Source organism: Apteryx rowi, unplaced genomic scaffold (genome assembly GCF_003343035.1).
Source record: "Apteryx rowi isolate R43461 unplaced genomic scaffold, aptRow1 scaffold_323, whole genome shotgun sequence".
NCBI lineage: Eukaryota > Metazoa > Chordata > Aves > Apterygiformes > Apterygidae > Apteryx > Apteryx rowi.
Genome location: NW_020449675.1, coordinates 368,793 through 391,654, shown reverse-complemented (window position 1 = coordinate 391,654; position 22,862 = coordinate 368,793). Strand labels below are relative to the sequence as shown.

The 22,862-nt window shown below is 51.7% G+C and overlaps 4 protein-coding genes across 9 annotated transcripts in view; 3 read left to right on the top strand and 1 right to left on the bottom strand.

Annotated features, from left to right (window-relative positions):
- BECN1 (beclin 1) overlaps nucleotides 1-1,368 on the bottom strand; it is an 8,559-nt gene extending 7,191 nt beyond the window's left edge. The window contains exon 1 of the mRNA XM_026071187.1: nucleotides 1,183-1,368. Coding sequence (XP_025926972.1) covers nucleotides 1,183-1,368 — 186 coding nt within the window. The remainder of the gene's footprint in view (nucleotides 1-1,182) is intronic.
- Nucleotides 348-19,526, top strand: PSME3 (proteasome activator subunit 3). Of its 4 annotated transcripts, none has more exons than XR_003254432.1 (11): nucleotides 348-414; nucleotides 746-808; nucleotides 1,330-1,434; nucleotides 1,743-1,791; nucleotides 2,424-2,536; nucleotides 3,113-3,181; nucleotides 3,408-3,475; nucleotides 3,628-3,682; nucleotides 3,943-4,029; nucleotides 4,551-4,687; nucleotides 19,438-19,526. XR_003254432.1 is itself a non-coding variant. In XM_026071321.1 (10 exons), the coding sequence occupies exons 3-10, from the start codon at nucleotides 1,375-1,377 to the stop codon at nucleotides 4,629-4,631; spliced, it is 582 nt and encodes a 193-aa protein (XP_025927106.1). In that variant the 5' UTR covers nucleotides 348-414; nucleotides 746-808; nucleotides 1,330-1,374; the 3' UTR covers nucleotides 4,632-6,309. The 4 variants fall into 4 exon arrangements, 1 of the variants encoding a protein (XP_025927106.1); XR_003254433.1 differs by lacking the exon at nucleotides 19,438-19,526 and adding an exon at nucleotides 14,078-14,096; XR_003254431.1 differs by lacking the exon at nucleotides 19,438-19,526 and adding an exon at nucleotides 9,607-9,694.
- Nucleotides 10,977-19,522, top strand: LOC112968765 (membrane primary amine oxidase-like). Its single transcript, XM_026071317.1, has 3 exons — nucleotides 10,977-12,611; nucleotides 14,078-14,127; nucleotides 19,438-19,522. The coding sequence occupies exons 1-3, from the start codon at nucleotides 11,045-11,047 to the stop codon at nucleotides 19,441-19,443; spliced, it is 1,623 nt and encodes a 540-aa protein (XP_025927102.1). The 5' UTR covers nucleotides 10,977-11,044; the 3' UTR covers nucleotides 19,444-19,522.
- LOC112968764 (membrane primary amine oxidase-like) lies at nucleotides 14,144-21,725 on the top strand. Of its 3 annotated transcripts, XM_026071314.1 has the most exons (5): nucleotides 14,148-17,330; nucleotides 19,438-19,723; nucleotides 20,145-20,274; nucleotides 20,811-20,973; nucleotides 21,423-21,725. In XM_026071314.1, the coding sequence occupies exons 1-5, from the start codon at nucleotides 15,761-15,763 to the stop codon at nucleotides 21,701-21,703; spliced, it is 2,430 nt and encodes an 809-aa protein (XP_025927099.1). In that variant the 5' UTR covers nucleotides 14,148-15,760; the 3' UTR covers nucleotides 21,704-21,725. The 3 variants fall into 3 exon arrangements, with proteins under 3 accessions (XP_025927100.1, XP_025927099.1, XP_025927101.1); XM_026071315.1 differs by lacking the exon at nucleotides 20,811-20,973 and having other exon boundaries at nucleotides 14,144-17,330; XM_026071316.1 differs by lacking the exon at nucleotides 21,423-21,725 and having other exon boundaries at nucleotides 14,154-17,330; nucleotides 20,811-21,416.
- The last annotated feature ends 1,137 nt before the right edge of the window (nucleotides 21,726-22,862 follow it).

Genomic DNA, 22,862 nt, shown 5'->3' with positions numbered 1-22,862 from the left:
GGCCGCCCGCCCGGCGGCGCGAAGGCGGCGCGGCGGGGTTTCCCGTGCCGCCGGCAGGGGAGTGCAGCCGTTGGCTCTCGCGTCGCCTCCATTGTTCTGCGCCTTTTTTCGCCGCTCCTGGGGCGTCCGCCGTAGGCCTCTGCGCCTCCCCGCGCCCTGAGCGCCTCTTAGCTGTCCCTGTCCGCTGCTGCTCCCTGTCTGTAGGGCGTTACAGCTCTGGGGCCTTTCTTATGGGGCGAGAAACGTGCGTGGAGCGATCCTGCATTCAGGACCTCAGCTCTGTCTCTAGATGAATCTCATGGCTATAGGATGCAGCGCTTGCCCTGCATTGAGCGTTGCTGTTTGAGATAGACTTAACTGCTGCTTTTTTCTTCTCTGTAGGTTGACTCCTTCAGAGAGCGGATCACAAGTGAGGTGAGTATCCCTTTGCCATTGTCCCACAGCATAACGGGTCAGAGAAGAGGCTGTTTGGTTGTATCTTTCTCACAGACTCTGCTGTGATCTGAGCCTGTTCTATAAACTTATCAGTGCTCAGAGCTTCAGTCACTGACTGAAGTGAAGTTACATAACCTCATAATTCTCTTGGCATTTTTTCACTGCGGCTTTGCCTGAAGGTTGCTAGCAAAAGAAATTTGTATTCTCTGCTGCCTCCTGTCTTTGGACAGTCAATGTCCCTGATGCTCATGTCTGCTAGTGGGAAATCTTAGGCACTGTTTCAAGTCATAGTCTGTTCTTTCTTTCTCAGGCTGAAGATTTGGTGGCAAACTTTTTCCCAAAGAAGCTGTTAGAACTTGATGGGTTTCTTAAGGTAAGATAGGTATTGTCGTCTCTATCCTTTTCCATTTCCAAGCTATGTGTTGGAAAATGACCTGGTAGGAGATAAAGAAGTTTATTTTTACTTTCCTTGTGTACTTCACCWTATTACAAAAGAATTAAGTGGCATTTCAGAGTTGCTTGGACACATCTGAGTGCTGTTAGCTGTAGAGGGATGATTCCTTTTCCTTTTTCTCTTTTCTCTGTAGGGTTGGCACACTTATTCTTCTTACGTATTCAACAGCTTTAGACTGTCCTTCTTGACACTGGTATCACAGGGATTCCATCATCTCCAGTGTTGGAGAGAGATGATAGCTTTGATCATAATCTAGAGTTGGCATTCTGTCCTTGGGGGCTGGGGGGACTCACCACAGTCCTGCTGTTAGATGTTTTTTCATTCTTCCTTCTTTTGTGGATGGGTAACGGAGAGGTCTGAATCTTTTGTCTTCTAACTGTGTTCAGCGTGACAAAAGTTGTTAGCTTGTAATTAAGTAACAAATCTGCATTATTTTCCAGGAGCCTATCCTGAATATTCATGATCTCACTCAGATCCATTCAGACATGAACCTCCCAGTGCCTGACCCAATTCTTCTCACGAACAGCCATGATGGACTGGATGGGGTAAGGTTACTCTCTTGGCTGTGATCCTTACTTTTGTTAATTAAAACTGCATGGTTTGTTGTGTGTTTGATTAGGATGTTCTTATTTAACAACAGGCTATGGCTCTCCCAAAGGCTTTTAGGAATTGGTCTCTAGAGCCTGGGAAGTCTGCTGGAGGTAACGCTGTATTTTGCAGTCCTCCTTTGTTTTTAAAGAAGGATGCTTAGAAACCAGGAGCATAGCAGAGGCTCTAAAGTTTTCCTTGTTTCCTTTGCAACGCTGTTCTAGGTTACGACTAGTTTGTGAGTAAAACATTTTGTATATTTTAGCCAAATATGAAAAAGAGGAAGCTGGAAGACCGTGAAGAGACCTTTCAGGGTAAGAGTCCCCAAGTCTCTGTGCTGCTGCCTGCCCACTGAGCCAGCGCGCCATGCGTTAGGGGTATGAAATCATGTGAACCCCATTCACCCTATCCTGACAGCAGCTGCTGCCCATGCAGACCTACCCGTGGAACCTCTAAGACCTTGATCTATGGGCGTCCCGCTGCAAAGGAGTAAGGTTCCAGCTCTTAGGAGCAGAATTTGGACATCTCTGATAAACATAAGTAGTATTTGCTTGAGCTTGGCATGCTGACAGAGGCAGCTGGTCTCCATGTGGATCTGTATTGAAAGCCCTTCCTTGTCTGAAGGAAGGTACCAGGCTTTGGATTAAGCTGAGACAGAAACACTTCTTACATGTGCATCAGGGAAATCCTTTGTGCCAAGCCTCAGCAGCCTAGAGATCTTTAGTTCTCGTCTCAGTTTTGTCTTTTCTCTTTTCCTTCCTTTGCGGTAGTGACCGTGATCCCATGTTAAATTTCCCCTTCCCTACAGGTTAGCTGTAGCCTGGCTCAGTGTCTGCTACTAGCCTTTGTGGGAGATAAGATGCTCAGGTGGACCTTTGGTCTGATCTACTGGTATAGCCGTTCCTGTGTGTTGCTGATGCAAGATATCTGTCTCCTCTGCTGCCAGGTACCAAAGTGTTTGTGATGCCCAATGGGATGCTGAAGAGCAACCAGCAGCTGGTGGACATCATTGAGAAAGTGAAACCAGAGATCAGGCTGCTTATTGAGAAGTGTAATACGGTGAGTGTGAGCTGCAGTCCTCAGCACTGGGGCAAGTGGAGGCAGTAAAATACTTTTGCTCCCAGAGGGGCAAAGTTTTTCTGAGTGGAAGGAACAGGTCCCTCTATATTCTGTAAAATGAGGAAATGCAGGATTTGTATTACAGTTTCTAAACATGGCTGGGAGGTAGATTATAAGAAAATGATGTTTTTGTGAGCCCTCGGGGATTCTGTAGTTCAGCTCATGAAGGAGGAGGATGTCTGTTATGCATGCTCCTTCCTTGAGGCTTTTCATCACCCTCACTTTGCACAGAATCACAGGTACCTGCTGAGAGTTTCTTTGGTGTGCTCAAGAGAGCTTTCCATGGGAGGCTGTGCTTCTGCTGTGGCTTCCCAGCCATGTGGGAGACAAAATCTACTCAGAAGCATTGCACAAGTGAGAAGTACCTGTGGGAGTTTATCATGAGCTGCATGGCAAAGACAGGATTTTAGGGAGCTTTTCATAACACTTCTAAGACAGCTTCCTTTGAACATCTTAGTATTGCTCAGTGTTGTGAATTTATTTATTTATTTATTCCCCCCCCCCCTCCCACTGCAGGTCAAAATGTGGGTGCAACTTCTCATCCCTAGGATAGAAGATGGAAACAACTTTGGTGTTTCTATTCAGGTAAGGCTCCATGCTATGGGAGAGAACTGTGTTCCAGAAACATGGATCTCGGGTTCCTTTGAATCTTTCACTTGACTGTATCCAGGGGCTGCAGTCATGGGGCTGGTTTAGGGTTTTAAAACCCAAATCTGAGCTTGAAATGGCACTGCCAAGAGCTGTCACTCTTAGAGTCCTGAAGACCAGCTGCAGTCTCATGAAGCTAATGGTCTCCTTGGCTTCCTTGCAGGAAGAAACAGTGGCTGAGCTTCGAACTGTGGAGAGCGAGGCTGCGTCCTACCTGGACCAGATTTCTAGGTAGGTGTGAAAGAGCAGAGCCCTTTGTGGGGCCCTCTTGGGAAAACTAACCTGCTTGGGGAAGGTCCCCTAGCTTTTTCTAGGGCAGGGTGGGCCTGAAAGAAATCTTCCTGCTATTTATCTTACTTTTAGTGTCTCCTTTTCTTTACCAGATATTATATCACAAGAGCAAAGTTGGTTTCCAAAATAGCTAAGTACCCTCATGTGGTAAGTAAACAGAGAAATGGAGCTTTACACGTTATGTACTGCTGCTTTTTGGGACACTTTGGGCTACTTCCTCACTGTCCTTTCTAAGCTTTGGGGGTCTTGTGGGAGAAGGGAGGAATCATACAGGGATGCAGGACATCTGTGTTAGCGGAGAGCAAGCTGAAGCGGGGATTCTTTTACAAAAGTTGTACCAGCTTCTCTTGATGCATGGGAGGCACAGCTGGGCTCAGGCCACTCAGCTGTACATCTGCTCTCTGTAGGAGGACTACCGCCGCACAGTGACAGAGATCGATGAGAAGGAGTACATTAGTCTGCGTCTGATCATTTCAGAGCTGAGGAATCAATATGTAAGTGAGAAATGGAGCTCCCACCGGCTCCCCACACAGCAGTGGAGAAAGCAGTCTTGATGCTTCTGCTGCTCTCCCCTTTCCCTGTGATTGCACCTAGCCCTGGCAAGAAGCCTGTCTACTCCCCTGGTCTGCTTTGGCTCTCACAAGAAGACCTAATGGTATATTGCCTTTCCACCACCTTCCAGAGAGGCAGGTGTTCCCAGCTGAGTGTTGACAGGAGTCCACTGTAGAGTATTCATTGCACTTCTGTGGGAACCTTTGATCCCAAACTCTTTGGGTGGTATTGAGTCATTCCTAGGCTGTATAAAGAAGCTTTCTCTTTTTAGTGTTACATGCAGTGGCTTCTGTAAGGTCTTGCTGAAAGAAGCCATTATTTTAACTAAATATGCGATTGCAGGCAGAGGCTAAGTGTAGTGTGAAGGTGAGCTGTATTGCTGTTTTGGCCAGTGCTTATTGTGAAAGCCAAACACTGAATAACTTCACCCTTCTTGTCTGAGTTGTGTTCTCCCTTTTTGCAGGTCACTTTGCATGACATGATCCTTAAAAACATTGAGAAGATCAAGAGGCCTCGGAGCAGCAATGCTGAGACCCTCTATTAAGTGTCAGCGTTTGAACTTGAGAACTGTTCAGTCAACTAAAGACCGTCATTGCCTTGGTTTGTTACGTGACTATCGAGATGGGAAACTGGCTGGAAATAGTATCGCACTCTTAGTTAAACTCTAAAGAAATTCTCACCTAGTTCTGTGATTGGTTTTGTTCAGGTCTCAGGAGCTCTCCCTCCCTCTAGTAACTGGTAATGAGAAGGCCTCGCTGCTTTGGGATGCCCTAGAGGCTACTGCAGAGTTGAGAGCACCAGCAAGGCAGGAACATTCCTTCATGCCTTTCTTCCTACTTGAGTAGGAACTATGCTAGAGACCAAGCCCTTGTCCTGTCCCATCTCTTGGCTGGAGGCTTCATGGGTGTCTCTGGGAATGGGGCAGACAGTCTGCAGCATGAGACCAAGCCCAAGTGGTGGTGCAGAGGCTGAGACACCAGCTCTTTTCAGTACTGTCTCTAGCCAATCCCTCTGCCCATGCTCTGCACTGACCAATTGTAAAGACAGGGGGAACCTGCCCCTTCTGGGCTGGTGGCAGCAGCCATGCTGCAGTGCCATTGAGAGGTCTTCACTCTCTTCTTGGCTCTTTTGTTACTCAGTAGAGCCCACCCCATCTGTCTCCACCTTGTGAATTCTAGCTAAATCAGTGCAGAGTGCAAGGTGGTGCTTTTAACTAGGGCTGGTTGCTGTACTGGCTGGTCATGAGCTCAGGTGGCTTCTGCTCCTGTTTGCTGTTTGACTAGAGCCACTTTCTTGGGTAAAACCAACGTTACTTCATGTGTGTCCTAGTGCCCCTTCAGCATGAGATGTTTTTGCCTGGGCTGAGAGAGGGGAGGGGCCAGAGGTCTGATACTAAAGTTCTAATGTCTCCACACACGGTCAGACTGTGACCCACTGTCTCCTGGCAGTGCTTCCTGCTGTCTGGGCAGAGCAGGCCAGCTGCGACAGCTGGTCCTTGGAGGTGAGGATGGCCAATAGCCACCTGGTATCATTGCAAACCTTGTAGTCTTTCCCCTGCAAAAGGGTACACTCGTGTGCCTGGTGACTCCTCTAAGCCTCTGGAACGTTTCATGGTCCATTACAAACCCCTTTGGAAATGACTGGTTGTGTTGCGTCAGTTTTTGTGTGTGGGAAATGGGCCCATAGTGCTGCAGGCTCCAAATTTTTCTTATTTATAGTATTTCTACTTAAGTCCCTTATTCAGGGAATGTTAAATCATTTGTTTCTGGAACCTTGCTGTTTCCCGGGTCTCGCTGTTACACCCGTATATTCTTATTGTGCAGTAGCCTTAATAGTTGTGTTAACTTCATTGTAACATACAGTGACAAATGGAATGAACCTTCTCCCCTTCTTTTTTTTTTCTACTTTGTTTTTGTTTCTTCTGCTTCCACATCTAAGAGCCATGTTGTCTCTTGCTGGTTTCCCAGGGATTTGCCCAGAGTGTGGAGGGCCCCTGGCCCTTTCTATAGACTCTTCTGTTGTTGTTTGTAGTAAGTCAACTCTTAGTCTTCCCGCTAATAAATATTCAGTAACAAACCAACTGCGTTCTAGCTGCTGTCTGGGAGCAGCACTTCCCCTTGTGTTTCTTTGTATTGATTCCTTTTAATTTGTTCAGCTCTCTTTGCCAGATGAAAGTATGTAAACTTTTACCATGTCAAGAAATTAAAATAAGGTACTTTGAATTCTTTTAAGCTAGACCCTTGTGTGTGATGCTGAGCTCTTGGACAGGCTGTGCAGTGTTAATGTGTGTTCTGGTCCTACCTTTCTCACATCCAGTTGCTCCTTCCCCGCATTGTCCTCATTCTCTTTTTGACTGTGTTGTAAATCACTGTGTGCTGCTCTGTAGGTTGTTTCTGTTCCTTTAGCATGCCTTACAGTAGGCCCAAGGTCTTGGGTTTGATGTGATCCGTCCCACTCTAAGCCAGTGTGTTGGACTAAGGTCATCTCGGTTAAAACAGATGTGATTTGCATGATGCTTCTGTAAGAGTCTAGAACCTGCTCCATGGCTACTGCTGCATCTCTGCTGAGCAGGTGTCTACAGTATCGTCTTGGGGCAGGCACCTTGAATACCACAGCTGGTACATATATTCAGTGCATGGTGCATTACTCTCTTGGTTCCTCTGTGCATGTGATGCCCAAGGAAATATAGACCTGTCCTTTATCCCCCCGAATCAAAGCTGTCCTCACCTCTACCCAGAGGAATGTCCTTGTTTTCATTCCATGTCTGTCTGTGTCTGTTATACTACAATCTGGGTTGCAGAGACCTGCTCTCCAGTGTTTAGCACTGTTGTTCCCTAAACACTTTGTCCGCCAGCTGGTGGTTTCCAGGCCCCTTTTGTGAGCCTGCTCCTTGGGAAACACAGAACTGTGCACCTGGATGGAGGGAGTTTCATCTCCCCTTCTGACCTGGGTGCCACTAGGTGGGGCCCTTGATCCAGTCTGAGGAGCGCTGCCTGGCCTGGGCTGAGCCCTGGGCTCCTGGGTGCGTTCATCCAGCCCTAAAATCTTCATCCTCTGAGAAATAGGAGCAGCAGCTTGTGGACAGACACGTCCTGCAGGGCTGACTGCTGCACGGTGCTTCCTGTGGTATGGGAAAGTCCTGCTGGTGTCCAAGCTGCTCGTAGGAAGGCAGGAATAGAGCTGAAAACACAGGTCCCCTGGGGCCAGAGCTCAGGAGGATTGTTGTTGACAGGGCCCAACATGGTGCGGCATGAGGGGTACCTCCTCACCACAGCTAGAAGAAATAAAATACCCAGGTGCCCTGTGCCAGCAGTTCTGCGGAAAGAAGGAGCATCCAAGACAGTTGTGTTGGCAGGTGTTGATAGGGAACATGGGCTCATGCACAGGACCAGGGAAGGATTTGTTGTCTGCGATCTTCACCCCTCAGTCTCTGTGGAGTGTTTTTCCGCTTTGCTCTCCAAAAGCGGCAACATGCCATCAGAGCTTGAATTCAGCTTCTTGAGACATCCCAGCTTAAGTGCAGTTACTGTTAAAGCTTTTGAGAGGAGAATAAAGGCACAGCAGTTGTGCGCAGACACAAACACTGCCAGAAACACAGCCAGCCTGAATAAGGTTCAAGCAGTTTCCACCCTTCTGTTTTACACAAGCTGACCACATGAGATGCGATAATGGGAGTGGGAGTTTTCCAAAGTCTGAGATCTGGTTTGGGGTATGCTTAAGACATACCAATGCCAGGACTGCTGGTGAGGGGTACTTTGTACTGTACTCTTTACCCACCTGCTTGGCAGTCACTGACTCTGAGTTTCCCTCAGCTGCAAGATGTCTGTCTTTAGTTTTGCTTCCTGTAAATTTCAGAGACTATTTTTGCCATCTCTACCCTTCTGTGTGAGCGAAGGACAGCAAACTCCTCCCTTCCCTGTTCTGTTTGGGAGATGTGGGCAATTTACCAAATATAAGAAGTATGGATGGGCAGTACCTAAAAGCAACCATGTGGCCAAAATAAATATCAGTAGGATGTGAACTCTCCGTGTTAGGTGTGGGACAGAGTCATGGGTTAATCAGACTGGTGGGATGAGGTGTGGGAAGAGGTATGTGCACCAAACACATCATAAACAAGTTAGCTGCTGTTAGTGAGACCTGTCATTTTTTAAATTCTAGGTTAGCTCTAAGCTGCTTCAGGCAGTGTCTTTTAGAGAAGGTACTCAAGCAGTTCAGTGGTACATGTGGCCCTTAAAGATCCCTGATCACTTTTCATCACTAAGGTGTTGACACAGGTTTCCCAGCTCAGCAAGCTCAATTAATTACTGTGCTTCCTGAAATTTCTACTGCAAGATGGAGGTGTATTTAGGGTTGTTCTGTTTGTTGTGAAACAGAGCTCCCATAGAATGCAGGTTGATTCTGGTGTTGCTTGTAATATGCTTTAAAAGTCTTTGTTTTTAAAAGTACAACAGAAGTAGATGGTATTAAATAATATGTGGTATTAATCGTGACATCCGTGGCCCATATCCTGTAATGGGGCAGAGGCAGCACAGAAAGAACTTCATTTGTGCCAGATGTATCCTGAAGACCTGGGGTGTGTGCTGTGGGTTTGTTTGTCATAGGGATGTCATTATAGATTAGGGTTTATGTTTTTTTTCCTTCTGTTTCAAACACCAGACATGCACAGAAATAACAATGTTCCCATACTTTATTTTCAGACATCTCACAGGCAACTTGTAGGACTGAGTCACGATTTGTGGGGCAGTAAGGCCTATGGAGTTTATCCAGTTCTCTTAAACCACTGTTATACTGCTCAGAAAAAGATCTTCTCTAATTGCAGCCTGTGCCTTGACTGTTAGGGACTTRTGACGTAAAACCAAAAGACAAAGTTTGAAGGAGCAGTCAAAACTAAGAGATCTGCTCTTTTGTACTTCTTTAAGGAAATGTGAACGTGGACATTGTACATGCAGTCTCAGAGGTTCCTGCAGCAGTCTCAGCTCAGCTGTGTAGGTGTTTGTTGCAGCAGAACACTTGTTGAATTTCTAGGAGGCAGGAGGTGTGTCCTGGCTCTGCTGCTAATCTGCTCGACTGGGGCAACAGCACTCCCTCTCTTCTCTCTGCGCTATTTGTAAGATGGGATATCATGTACCAGACTTGCACCGAAAGGGAATTTTGCTCTCCAGCCTAACCCCAAGTGACCCTGGAAGCCTTGTTGACCTCAGACTGAGAGACTGACTTGAAAGTCGAAGTTTCCTTGCTTAATTTGGAGCTATTTAGAGATATCTTACTCTGCCATTAGAGGCTGGTTGCAAGTTGATGAGAGGAGCGTACCTCTGAAACCTGTAGCTGTTACATCCCTTGTAACCAAGGCTCTTTTCTCATGCCCTGTCTCTTCCCATTGCTTGTCTCCGTGTCACCAAGGGGCCATGTAACTTGACTGTTGTGGTTCACATGGGCCTCGCTGGTGTGACTGCCAGTGAGGCAGGAATGGTGCTTGCTGGCATGAAGTGAACATGCGTGCGTTTCTCTTGTCTTCACAGCTGCAGCCTCGGCTAAAGAAGTCTGAGGGCTGCCAGTGGTGGTGAGGATAATGGACTGTGTCCTATAGCAACATGGCCTTCTGCCTGCCAGTGTGGTATTTGGTAAGTGCTGCAGGAGGACAGTGAGGAGAGACTGAGTCCAGGGCAAGATCAGCTGCAGAGGAAGAAATTGAGGCAGTACCAAGGGAGGAGGGCCTGTCTCCCACCAAGAAACTCTGATGGGAGGAGAAAGGGAAGGCCAGGGTGAGGTGAGGTGAGGCTGGCAGCAGGAGTGGAAATGTCATGTTGAATCTCTAGCCCTGCTTCCCTTGCATTCCTTATGCTTCTCAGTACCAGCTCAAGGACAGGCAGGGATTGTACCTAAAGCTGTGCATCTTGTTCACCCCAAGCATCTACCCTGTGGCAGAATAGAGTACTGAGTCCTGTTGCCTGGCCATCGCCTTCTGCTCAGCCCTTCAAGAGTGCTGTGAAACCAGTAAGGAGACCTCATCTATGACAATGGCTGAAAGCAGTTTTCACAGCCTTTGACTGGTAGGAATCCTGGAGGTGGCAGCTCAGCCTGGGGAGCAGGGTAGACTGGCAGCATAGTGATACCTGGCACTGCCATCACATCCCTGCTTGGATGCCAAAGGCAGAACAGAGATTGGGGTGTTTGTCCTGGTCCTTGAGGGAATTTCTCAGAAGCTGCACCTCAGTTCATCTTTGCATCTGAGGTAGAGACAAAAGCTGCTTGATCTTGTCTCAGTGGAGTGTTGGGGGGACTAACTGGTTAATAGCTATTCAAAGGTGCAAACTAAGAGCTAATTGTTCACTGTGCAGTGGGACCTGAATCTCATCCCAAACTACATCTCTCCATGCCTGCCAAAGTTTTTCTACTACTACACAGATGGATGTGTTTTCAGCAAAGGCTTCCATGTGGAAGATTTTTTTTTTTAAAGAAAGCAACTCTTAACTAGCTTGAAATCATGCTGCCAGGGAGAGTGTTTACAAGGAAGCAGCCTGATAAACAAGGAAATTCGGTGAGTTGTAAAGAGGTGAAATTCTACAGTGTGGCAGCAGTTCTCAGCTTGTAAGAGCTTCACAATGGTCCCAGCCACCTCAGGCTGACTACATGATCTTCATTTTTACAGGCAGCCTCAGGAAGTCGGGTTGGACTGAAAAAGTAACCGAATGATGTGAAATTTGTCTGAGTCACTGACCCTGCATCTCCACTAGTTCTTTCAGGGAACTGTTCTTGGAGGAAGACGGAGCACACTGCAGCTGAGAGCGAAGAGCTGCCCTTTCTGGTCACCACGAATTTCAGGTCTCCTCCCCTAGCCTCTCCCAGTCTTTTGTACTTTCTGTACTAATCTATCCAGTGCAGCATAAACTGACAGAGGCAGCAGCTAGAAACCCTGCTCTGGAAGCTCTCTTAAAAGCCGCAAAATCTGCAGCAGAGATGAACATGAAAGCCGTGCTCATCCTCCTCGTTCTGGCTTTGGCCACAATATTTGCCCTGGTCTGCGTGCTGCTGACCAGGGGAAGGGCTCCCAGCATCTGCCAGCACCAGCGCCTGGAGCAGGAGGACACCGACAATGGCCAGAGCCTAGTTTTTGCCGACCTGACCCCGGAAGAAATGGTCCAAGTGGTGCGGTACCTGCAGGAAAACCTCGGGGTGCCTCTGGTGGACGCCTCGCGTGCTTTGCCCTCCGACAACTGCATCTCCTACATCGACATKCAGGTCCCCGCCAAGGCGGAGGTGCTGCGGTTCCTGGATGGCGGGGGGGCTCGCCCGACGCGGGAGGTGCTGGCTGTCCTGTACTTCGGTAACCAGCCAGACCCCAACGTCACGGAGTATGTGGTGGGTCCGCTGCCAACGCCGACGTACCACCGGGACGTCACGGTGCAGAAGTACRGGGGGAAGGTGCCGTACCACCGCAGACCAACGTTGGCTGTTGAATACAAACAGATTGCAGGGTTTTTAAGGAGTCAAGTGTTCCCCACAGCTCCATCTTTCATGCATCAAGTAATTGAATATAATGAAACCAGTTTAGCAGTCATGACAACAGCTCCCCGTGGTTTCCAGTCTGGAGATCGGACCACCTGGTTCGTTTTGTTTCAGAACGTGAGCGGGTTCTTCCTGCACCCCGTGGGGCTGGAGGTGCTGGTGGACCACAGCAGCCTGGACATCTCTCAGTGGGCGGTGAGCAGAGTCTTCTACAATGGGCAGTACTACAGGGACATGGCGCAGCTGGAGAGCGCCTATGTGCAGGGCCGCATCAGTGTGGAGAAGGTGAAGAAAGCCCCACGGGACGGGGACTTCTCATCCATGAAGCCGCGAGCACCTCCTGCCACAATGTTTCCCGTGCAGTATGAGCCCCAGGGTCCCCGCTACAGCGTCAGGAACAACCACGTTGTCTTCCAGGCTTGGAGCTTTGCCTTTGGGATGAGCGTGAACACAGGCATGCGCCTGTTTGACATCAGATATCAGGGGGAGAGGATTGCCTATGAGATCAGTGTTCAAGAGGCCTTGTCAGTGTACGGCTCCAACTGTCCTGGAGGGATGTCAACGAGGTACATGGATGGGAGCTTTGGCATTGGGCGCTTCAGCTCTCCCTTGGTGCGAGGTGTCGACTGTCCGTATTCAGCAACTTACATGGATGTGCACTACCTTGCTCAATCCCAGGTCTCCAGAATTGGTAAAAATGCCCTCTGCATTTTTGAGCAGAACCTGGGCTCCCCTCTGAGGCGCCACTACTCCAACTTGCAGTCCTTCTACTATGGGGGACTGGTCAACTCTGCTCTGATTGTTCGGTCCATTGCGACTTTGGGCAACTACGACTACGTGTGGGACTTCATCTTCTACCAGAACGGGGCCATTGAAGCCAAAGTCCAGGCCACGGGGTACATGAGCTCATCCTTCCTGCATGGGGATGGTCTGAGATATGGCAATAGGGTTTGGGAGCACACGCTGGGCACAATACACACCCATTCCATCAACTATAAAGTGGACTTGGATGTAGGAGGTAGGTCTGGGTCTTGTCTTCCTTAATGCGGGTCATTATATCAATAAGCCACAGAGCTGTGGGAGGGGATTGGCCTCCTAGTCTGTAGAGCTCTTCATAATTGTCATCATAACCCTGCTTTTTCCCTCTCCTAATCTCCTCCTTCACTGCAAAATTACTCTTCTACACATAAGGTTGTCTGTCAAAGGCACAGAGTTGAATGCAATGGGAATTGTCCAGGAGCTCTTTGCTCAGCCCAGGGAAAGTATGAAAGGTAGCAGCTGAAAAACATTTGCGTTTCCTTGAGGCCTCACAGCTGGCACTGTGTGTGTTGCCAGAAGCATGGCCAGGCAGACAGGGCAGAGACACCCCTGTCTGCAGGGCTGGATGAGTGAGCCTGCTCTTGCTAGGTCTGGTGCTGCTCCTGGCACTCTCTCCTTGTAACTTGGGAAAATCCCTTCCTATGTCTCGATTGCCCAGTGTAAAGCAGGGCAGCTGAACTGGTGTGCTCCGGGGCTGAACTTGTGCAGCTCTATTCCTGCTTCTCTTTTGTGGAAACACTTGTAACTTGGATCCTGAGACTCGGACTGCAAAGCCACTGCAGTGAGCCAGTGAATTTCCCCTACTGCTACAGTCATATTTTCTGGCAGTGGATCCCTGCAGAAGAGCTATTTCAGTCTGCGGACCAGCTCTCTGCTGCACCATCTGGTGGACTAAACAATTAAGTGCTGACATTGACTGCCCCTGGGAAGGCTCAAGGATGTTTGGGGTGAAAGATTCAGTTTTGCTTCCTATTTGAAGGCTACTCTTGTAACTGCAGTTCAGCAAACTGCTAGGGCAGTGGTGATGCTGAGAGCATAGACAGACAGTGTTAGATGTCTATTATTGAAACCTTGCTCATGTAAAAGGTAGAAAAAAGTTTTACATCTGCACAGGACCAAAGAGATCACTAGTAGGTAGTGAACATTAGCCCAAGAAGAAATGCCAGTCTAGTAATGCACACTGTCTGCTGGATTTGTGCAGAGCAATCAGAAACCTATATATGTTAAGCTGCAGTTAACTCCAGTGCAAGCATTCGATCTAGGCACACGTTCTTTGTGTGAAGTGGTGTTTGTACTGAGATGCTGCTACTGTCATTATGGTTAGAAGCAGGGCTGATATTGGTTCCCCCCTTGTAAGCAAGGCTTGAAAACATGCTAAAACACGGTTCCTGCGTGGTGGCAAGGCCCTCTTCTGTGACTGCTGTGTCCCTTGGCTCCCTGTTTTGTTTACAGACCCTGAGCCCTGGCTACAGCAAAGTACTGTTGGGACGACTTGTGTAAAATCCCAGACGTGTGCCATTTATCAAGGGAATGAGAATGCTCATCCAGAGCACTGAGACTAGTGGCAATACAGGGTGCTTGAAGAGCCCTAAAGAATGCACAAGTTCAGCAAGTCAGGAAAGACAAAACTGCAGCACAACAAAAATATATCGTTCTCCCTTACAGGTTTTGTATGTCCTGAGCTGAGGCTGGTATGGGACCTGCGGGGAAAATGGGCAAGTATTTCCTGGATGGAAGTGTGAATGAAAACATAAATTGTTAAATTAACATGATCTTGATAGCAGTGGTAGCCAGGGCAGTGGTGACTTCAGCCCCAGCCCGGCCCCTCCTCCTATGCCTCTAATGCATCGGAAGAGTGCAAAGTGCTTGGACCATGATCTCTGGCTAGAATGCCGTCCATGAATGCTTGTAGCGTAACACTGGCTGCTGCCTCACGCAGAGCTTGGGCCTGGTTTGGGGCCGCGCAGGGTCAAGCTTGCAAAAGCTGGTGGGCCAGTCCAGGAGCAGCTGAGGGCAGACCTGGGCCTGCCGCTCCTGGGAGGGCACCGCTGGCCTGGACGGCGGGGAGCGGCCAGCGCTGGAGCGGCTGCACCGCCACGCGGGCGCAGGGGGGCAGCCTCCAGCCCCCCGYGTCCTTGCGCGGTGCCTCGGAAGGGCTGCTTGGTGCCGTCCTGGTTGCCAAGGCAGCTCTGCGCAGAGAAGGGTTCTTGAGCTGCCTGGGCTGTGCAGGCGGGAATGCTGAACTGTTTCCTGCAGGTCACCGTTTTTGTCCATCTCGGCTCTTGTCCAGGGATCGTGTCAGCTGCAGTGGTGTTGGGGTGGAGGAAGAAGGGCTGAACGGGGACAAATCTCGCCTGGTAGTGCCTGTGTAGCCTCTGCTCTTCCTCCTGCAGCCCCTCCAGATGCAGCCTGTGGCTTGCAGTTGCTGCCCAGGGTTCACCGAGCATTGCCTGTTCTCGCCAGGGAGCTTTCTCCTGTCTCGGCCAGCAGTCCCCAGCTGCTGCCAGTCTGCCTGCAGCCAGAGCCAGAACCGGAGCAGCCAGGCCTCTTCCCTTAGGGGTGGGAAAGACTTGGAGGCAGTGAGAATGGCAACAGCGAGAACAGACCGTGCAGAGGCACCCGAAGTGCCAGCCTCGGCAGGCTGTTTGGGAGAGAAACTGATCCCAGGGCCCTCGTGTGCGGAAGGCGTCAGGCCTGCTGAGCCTCCCCAGCAGCGGTGCCGCGCTTGCGTCAGCCTGTGCCCTGCACCTRGCTCCAGGCGTGGTGTCGGAGCCTGTGCCTCGACACCGCTCCTTGGAGCGTGCATGCACTGTTGTGGCGCAGCACCGGCCGGTGCGCTGTTGACAGCAGGAGTAGGGGCGATGGAGGGAGGGTGGCGGGTTGCTCGCTCAGCGGAGTTTGTGTTTTGAACTGGGCGTTGTGTCCTATCAGCTGAATGCAGGTGTGCCGATGGTGCTAAAGGTGAGGGCTGGTGAATCTGTGCCTGCATGAGGCAGGATGGGCTGCCTTGCTGGGAGAAGCAAAGGCCCTTGGGCAGACCAAGGCCCAGGCTCTTCCTGGTGTTTTCTCTGCAATGGAGAAACCAGTCGGTAACTTGGGGAGCAAGTCAAGCATCAGCTCTGTAGCTCACTTCCTTAGCGTGTCTGCGGTGGGGAGGAAACAGGCTGRACTGGCTGGGACCTGTGATCTGGGAACTGAGTCACATGTGAGCTCCAGGATTCGTCCCCACCTCGTAAGTGATGCCTTTACACCCACGGTCAGGAGCAAGACTAGAGTCTGGTCTGCCTGTGAGAGCCGTATTCTGGATGCTGCAGCCAAACCCTACAAACTGTCTCTGCACTTGGAGAGATGAACCCAAGACTCCCCTACGTTCTCCTGGTCGGGGCTGCAGTGATAATTTTCATTCTCTGCTGCATGTTGCTGAGCAGGGGGAGGCAATCAGCAAGCTGTGAATCCCAGCCCCGCAATGTGGAGAAGACTGGGTCCAGGAGCCAGAGCCTGGTTTTTGCTGATCTGACCCCGGAAGAAATGGTCCAAGTGGTGCGGTACCTGCAGGAAAACCTCGGGGTGCCTCTGGTGGACGCCTCGCGTGCTTTGCCCTCCGACAACTGCATCTCCTACATCGACATGCAGGTCCCCGCCAAGGCGGAGGTGCTGCGGTTCCTGGATGGCGGGGGGGCTCGCCCGACGCGGGAAGCGCTGGCTGTCCTGTACTTCGGTAACCAGCCGGACCCCAACGTCACGGAGTATGTGGTGGGTCCGCTGCCAACGCCGACGTACCACCGGGACGTCACGGTGCAGAAGTATGGGAGGAGAGTGCCATACCACCGCAGACCGATGCTGGACAGTGAGTATGAGCAAGTGGGAATGTTCTTAAAGACGGTGGCATTTGCTGCAGCCCCAACCTTCCTAAAGGAAGTGTTTGAGTATGATGGCACCAACGTGGCGTTTCAAACCGCAGCCCCCCGCGGATTCCAGTCTGGAGACCGTAGGTCATGGTTCATCGTATTTCAGAACGTGAGCGGGTTCTTCCTGCACCCCGTGGGGCTGGAGGTGCTGGTGGACCACAGCAGCCTGGACATCTCTCAGTGGGCGGTGAGCAGAGTCTTCTACAATGGGCAGTACTACAGGGACATGGCGCAGCTGGAGAGCGCCTATGTGCAGGGCCGCATCAGTGTGGAGAAGGTGAAGAAAGCCCCACGGGACGGGGACTTCTCATCCATGAAGCCGCGAGCACCTCCTGCCACAATGTTTCCCGTGCAGTATGAGCCCCAGGGTCCCCGCTACAGCGTCAGGAACAACCACGTTGTCTTCCAGGCTTGGAGCTTTGCCTTTGGGATGAGCGTGAACACAGGCATGCGCCTGTTTGACATCAGATATCAGGGGGAGAGGATTGCCTATGAGATCAGTGTTCAAGAGGCCTTGTCAGTGTACGGCTCCAACTGTCCTGGAGGGATGTCAACGAGGTACATGGATGGGAGCTTTGGCATTGGGCGCTTCAGCTCTCCCTTGGTGCGAGGTGTCGACTGTCCGTATTCAGCAACTTACATGGATGTGCACTACCTTGCTCAATCCCAGGTCTCCAGAATTGGTAAAAATGCCCTCTGCATTTTTGAGCAGAACCTGGGCTCCCCTCTGAGGCGCCACTACTCCAACTTGCAGTCCTTCTACTATGGGGGACTGGTCAACTCTGCTCTGATTGTTCGGTCCATTGCGACTTTGGACAACTACGACTACGTGTGGGACTTCATCTTCTACCAGAACGGGGCCATTGAAGCCAAAGTCCAGGCCACGGGGTACATGAGCTCATCCTTCCTGCATGGGGATGGTCTGAGATATGGCAATAGGGTTTGGGAGCACACGCTGGGCACAATACACACCCATTCCATCAACTATAAAGTGGACTTGGATGTGGGAGGTAGGTCTGGGTCTTGTCTTCCTTTGTGTCCTTACTTAATATTTTTATACCCCCAATACTGAGCATCTTGTGGACCTTATACAGGCGTTTCTTTCCAGGTGTGGAGCAGGACACAGCTGTCTCTCTTCTGTTCTTAGAGCAGTGAAAACTGTTGTAATGTGGGGGGGAGGTTCTACTTTCTCTGTCCCATGCAATTATCCCTAAGTGCCATGTAGGGCTGCAGCTTCCCAGGCTGGATAAAGCTGGCACTGTGATATGGCCAGCTCATGCCCATTAGTAGGACGGAGGTGGTTGCCAAAGCCTGTGGTTCCTGCATTGTCAGTTCTTCTGCGCGCAGCCTGAAGCAGTCTGCTGCGAGGTCGCTGGCATCGGCACTTCTGCTCTGCCGGTTCTACCCGCATGAGTTGGGTCCTGTGCTCTGGCCCAGGCTCCTGCAGGCAAACAGTCCCTGTCCCAGCTCTGTTGGTCTTGACACCTCTGTGACTCTGCGGAAGCCAGGATTTTTTCCCTCTGGTACCTTGCCCCTCCTTAGCCTCTTCTGACACCCAGGTGTCCTGAACACCAAATGATAATCTGAGTTGATCAGGCTGCTTGGCTGGGGTGGATGTGATTTCCAGCTCGCATTCCTGTTTCTTTTTACGGCTTTTTCCAATTGTTCTTGCTGGCTGTGTGCGGGTTGGACAGCCAGCTGCTCTATTCCTGGAGCTACAGGCAAAGCAGTAAGATCCTGGGCAGGCAGCCAGTTGTGAACATACAGCCAGCTGCGAGCTCAGCTATGCTGCACTTTGCCAGGGGTGCGAGGCATCCTTTGCTCACAGCAGCAACTGGAGCACACGCTGCAGTTTATTAGATCTTACGCCACCATTTATGTACTGCACCTCTGTCACAAATGTGCCCTGTCCTCCCCATCCTGCTGAAATAGCATCTGCTACATGCCCTTGTCATATATTTAAAAAATTTCCCAATTCTATTATCATTGGGAAACACAAATTTAAAGACTGTTCTGTGTGGTTTTGGGGTGAGTTTGAGTACTTGGATCAGGACAGAGGATTGCAAAAATGGAAAAATATGGAAAAGGCAGGCAAAATATCCAACTATCACTGCTATCACTGAAAAGGAAGGTGTGGGGTTAGAAGTTTTGCTCACTTCATAAAAGGGAAGAAAGCAAGAACCATGGTGGCTGCTGGGTGTGGATATTTTTCTGTAGGTTTTGGCTTCTGGCACTGACCTCCATTGCAGCATGTTCAGGCAGGTCTTGGCCCAGGACTCCAGTCCTGCTGGCTCTGTAGCACAAGCAAGTCCCAAGGGTCTGGTCAWATCTTCTGGGATGGCCAGAGGTTCTGCTCTGAAGTGGCTTTTATGCAAACTAGGAAACTCTGCATGGGACAGAGGCGAGCAGGACGTGTGAGGGAGTTATGCCACCCGCCCAGACTGGGGAGCTTGGCAGCGGTTTGCAGCTGGCCTGCCTGACCTGGCGGCTGGGGGGCCAAGCACAGGCCCCTCTGCCAGCTCCCCCTGGGCACTGCCATGCTGGCCCTGGCCCTGGAGTGCTCTCAGCCAGCTCCTGCCCATCTTATCCCCAGACTTATTTGCTCTCATGCCTCTCCTGTTGGTCTGAGCCTCTGGCTGACGAGCCTTGTTTGTGGAAAGACCTGAACTGCACAGAACTGCTCCAGTTCTGTGATGTGCAAATGTGCTTGGAGCCTGTGTTCTCTGCAGTGCTCCCCTGCTTGCAGGATGCTTGCTAATGAGCAGAACAGCAATGGCTGGGCCATCGGGTGCTTGGGTTAATTAGGCTGGGCTTGTACTGGGAAGCAAACTTGTTCTTCTGCACTGGGATGGGACTTCCATCTTCTGATTCCTCAGAAAGGGCGAGAGTCTGCGTGGGCAGTAGTGTATGCCCCAGAGTGGTGGTGTCTGGGTTAGATAAATGTACAGTCATGCTGCCATGGAGCTGCAGAGCAGCAACTGCTCTCACATGCAGAAAACAGCACTCAGAACTTGGGGTGTGGAAGGGAGGATGGGGAGAACAAGCCCTGACTGCAGTTGTCTGTGGGAAGCAGGGGACTGCAGGGAAGCTCCTCAGTGGCTTTCTTTTGCTTTGTAGGGGTGAAAAACTCTCTGGTGGCCCATGACATGGCATTTGAGATGGCACGGGCCCCCTGGAGCCCAGAACAGCAGACAGAACGGCCACGGCTCACCAAGAAAGTCCTGGACACAGAGGACCAGGCTGCGTTCCAGCACCAGTCAAAGATGCCCAGATACATCTACTTTGCAGCCAACAGCAAAAACAAGTGGGGTCACCAACGTGGTTACAGGATCCAGATTGTCAGTTTTGCAGGGGAACATGTGCCCGAAACCAGCTCCATGGAGAGGGCCATCAGCTGGGCAAGGTCAGGCTGCTCTCCTAACAGTGATGCCAGGTTCTCCAGATTGCGTGGACCTAGCAGACGCTCCCTTGGACTGGGGTTAAAGTCTTGAGATCTGCAGATTCTCCGGGGAGTAGCGTTTAGCTGTGCCCTGCTCCAGGGGGCTGTTACCTGTGTGCTCCCTGGGCTTTCAGCACCCTGGCAATGCTTTTGCCATCCCTTCCTTAGAATGGGTTTCTGCTTCACCTATGATGGGTGCCCACGGCATGCACTGTCCCTTGGACTCCAGGACAAACCCCTTGTCCCCCTTCCCATCATCAAGGGTCCCTTTGGTCACCCTTGTAAGAAGCTTTGCAGGTCCTAGYGCTGTCTGCTTGGGAATGGCATCTCCCTGCCCTTGCCTGCAGCTGCCACGAGAGGTTCCCATCTCTCTTCTGGTCCTCAGGTACAAGCTGGCTGTCACTAGGCGAAAGGAAGAGGAACCCACCAGCACCAGTATCTACAACCAGAATGACCCGTGGACACCCACTGTCGCCTTTGCTGACTTCATCAACAACGAAACAATCACCAACGAGGTGAGCCGGGGTCTGCAGTGCTGAAGCTTGTAATATCTGGCCACGGGCTGAGCGGGAGCATTGGAGCTGCCCCAGAGAGACCAGCCGAGTGATCCTAGGCATTGCTCGCAGGACAGTGGGCTCAGCTGGGAGAGCAGCAGAGTCTCAGGGAATGAGGAAAGTGGGTTCAAGCACCCCTTTTCTGTGTATCTGGTCGTCACTTTGATCGGAGCATGCAGATCCAGAGTGGGGGCTCACTTCCACTCATGGAGAAATACCAGCAAAATGTGAGGAAAATCTCCACAAGGATAGGGATTGGCCAGGGGGATCAGAGCAAAGGTCCCTCTGCCTGGTGGAGCAGGCAGGTCTTTGGGGAAAGGAGGGAAATCTTTCCCAGGAAGGAGGAGCTCAGAGTGTGGGAATGTGGGTTGGGCTGGATGCCTCAGAAGGTCCCTTCCTGCTCTTTCTATAACTTTCCATGGCTTATGTGCAGATTTCGGTCATTCCAGCTGTAGGTTCCGGAAATAATCAGCCGTGTAACTCCCTTCTCTGCCTAGGACCTAGTTGCCTGGGTAACCACTGGTTTCCTTCACATCCCACACTCCGAGGATATTCCCAACACTGTGACGGTGGGAAACTCTGTTGGCTTTCTCCTGAGACCTTACAACTACTACGACCTGGACCCTTCCATATACTCACATGACGGCGTGTTTTTCACCAGTGAGCAGGACTTTACTGCCTGTGAAATCAACTCTGTTGCATGCCTGCCCAAAAAGGCCTCCTGTTTGCCAAACTTCCCCCCGTTCACCTATGACGGTTTCCAAAATATGAGCAGGCTTTGATGTTATAGGATGGGGTTAGGAAACACAGTCAAAGGCACTGAGTTGACTGTTCTGTCCCCTATTTTCATTTTTGTAATGAAGTTGTCTCAGTTTCCAGTTGTACAGTAACTTTGCTTGTTATCATTGCTTTTAAATAGTGCCCTTTAAAAGGGAGGCATAACCTTCTTGGCATGCTGCCAGATGGGAGCATGCATTGCCCTCTCTATTAACTGCCAAATTTGAGTCTGTTGCAGGAGGAAAGTGGGGAAAAAACGCCATCCCTCTGCTGTAGCAGCAAATGCTGTGTAGTGCCTATCTCAGGTTTAAAGAAATGAAATCTAATTGCAGTCTGGTGCCATCTCAAGTGTCGTTCCTCATCTTCCACGCCGTGCCTGGCCCTGGCTGCTTCTTCTCGCCGGTGGAGCTGGAGGTGCTGGTGGACCATGGGGACCTCGACGGCTCCCACTGGCTGGAGCGGGTGGCCGCGGCTCCACGGGGTCCTGGGCGCCACCGCAGCTCGCTGCACCCGCGGCTCTGTGCAAGGCCTCACTGCGTCAAGGACCGGCACGTCGCCACAGCCCTCTGGGCCCCTGCGTGTGGGGAAAAGAGGGGACAAACAAGGCAGTTAATGTGTAACGGCTGTACCCAGCGGGCTCCCCGGGTGCCGGCCTTGGCTGCTGCCCGGCACGCTCAGCTCGTGGACCCTTGTCCGGGTGCCACCGGCCACGTGCCCAGTGCCAGGGCCGTGGGAACCGGCACCCATCCCCGCGGCGCCAGGCCTGCCTGGGGCTCGCCAGCAGACTCTGCCTGTGCCGGCAAACGGCAAAGCGCTGGTGCAGGAGGGAGAGCAAGCAGCATCCGCCGGCAGCCGCCTCATTCCTGGCTTGGCACTGACCAGAGCACRGGGGGCAGCAATGCATCCCGGCAGCCCCGTCCGCTGGAGGGGGGTGAGTTTGCACAGGCAGGAGCTGCTGTGAGCGTGGAGGAAGCGCAGCCCCACGCGGTGTCTCCATCGCCCGGCCCAGGGTGGCCGTGAGCGCGGCACGAGGCAGGGATGCTCCATTGCCCGCACAGCACGAGGATGCTGTGTGTGGAATGAGGATGCTCYGTGGCCATGCAGCGTGGCACGAGGACGCTCCATCGCCAGCCCCATGCAGCACCAGGGCCGCCGGCCACCAGCCCCAGGGCACCCGACCTCCCTCCTTGCCCTTGGCGGCGCGGGAGAGGAAGGGCTGCCAGCAGCCCGTGGCTCTCGGCCCCAGCCCAGCCGGGGAGGAAGGAGGCTGCCAGTCCTGTCTCCTCTTTTCTTCCCCCCTGGCTGTGGCCCCAGTTTTGTATTGCAACCCCCCCTGCCCCCAGCAGGGCTGGTGCCTGCAGACCCCCGGCACCTTCTGCCCATTTCCTGCAGTGAAATCTTTCAGGGAGAATTTATTGCCATCTCAAAAACTACTTGTGATGCTGGAGCCAAGTTTGTTGAATTCCTCAACACTGGCCAAAGCCGGTCGCGGGTGAGGATCCCGAGCGGAGCGGCCGGGGTGCCTGCGTTGCAGGAATCCCCCTTCTGTGCATGCTGCGCCCCGTGCGCTTGGAGCAGGGGCCGGGGCAGCTGCTCCCACYGCTGCCGGAGCCCCCGCACTGCTCGTTTCACTCCTGCGGCTCCGCCACAGCACTGCCAGCCTTTTACCGTTAAATGCCGTAGGGCAGGTCTCTAAATCGATTAACCGCCTTAAGAGGACGTGTGTTCCCAAACAGCGCGCTTCAGCTTCCCCCCCCCCCCCCCCCCCCCCC

Coding starts and splice junctions, on each gene's coding strand:
- LOC112968764 (XM_026071314.1), top strand. CDS start 15,761: ATGAACCCAAGACTCCCCTACGTTCTCCTGGTCGGGGCTGCAGTGATA. Junction 17,331..19,437: donor AGTGGACTTGGATGTGGGAG/GTAGGTCTGGGT, acceptor TTTGCTTTGTAG/GGGTGAAAAACTCTCTGGTG. Junction 20,974..21,422: donor TGACGGCGTGTTTTTCACCA/GTGAGCAGGACT, acceptor ATCTAATTGCAG/TCTGGTGCCATCTCAAGTGT.
- PSME3 (XM_026071321.1), top strand. CDS start 1,375: ATGAACCTCCCAGTGCCTGACCCAATTCTTCTCACGAACAGCCATGAT. Junction 3,683..3,942: donor TAGCTAAGTACCCTCATGTG/GTAAGTAAACAG, acceptor TGCTCTCTGTAG/GAGGACTACCGCCGCACAGT. Junction 4,030..4,550: donor CAGAGCTGAGGAATCAATAT/GTAAGTGAGAAA, acceptor CCCTTTTTGCAG/GTCACTTTGCATGACATGAT.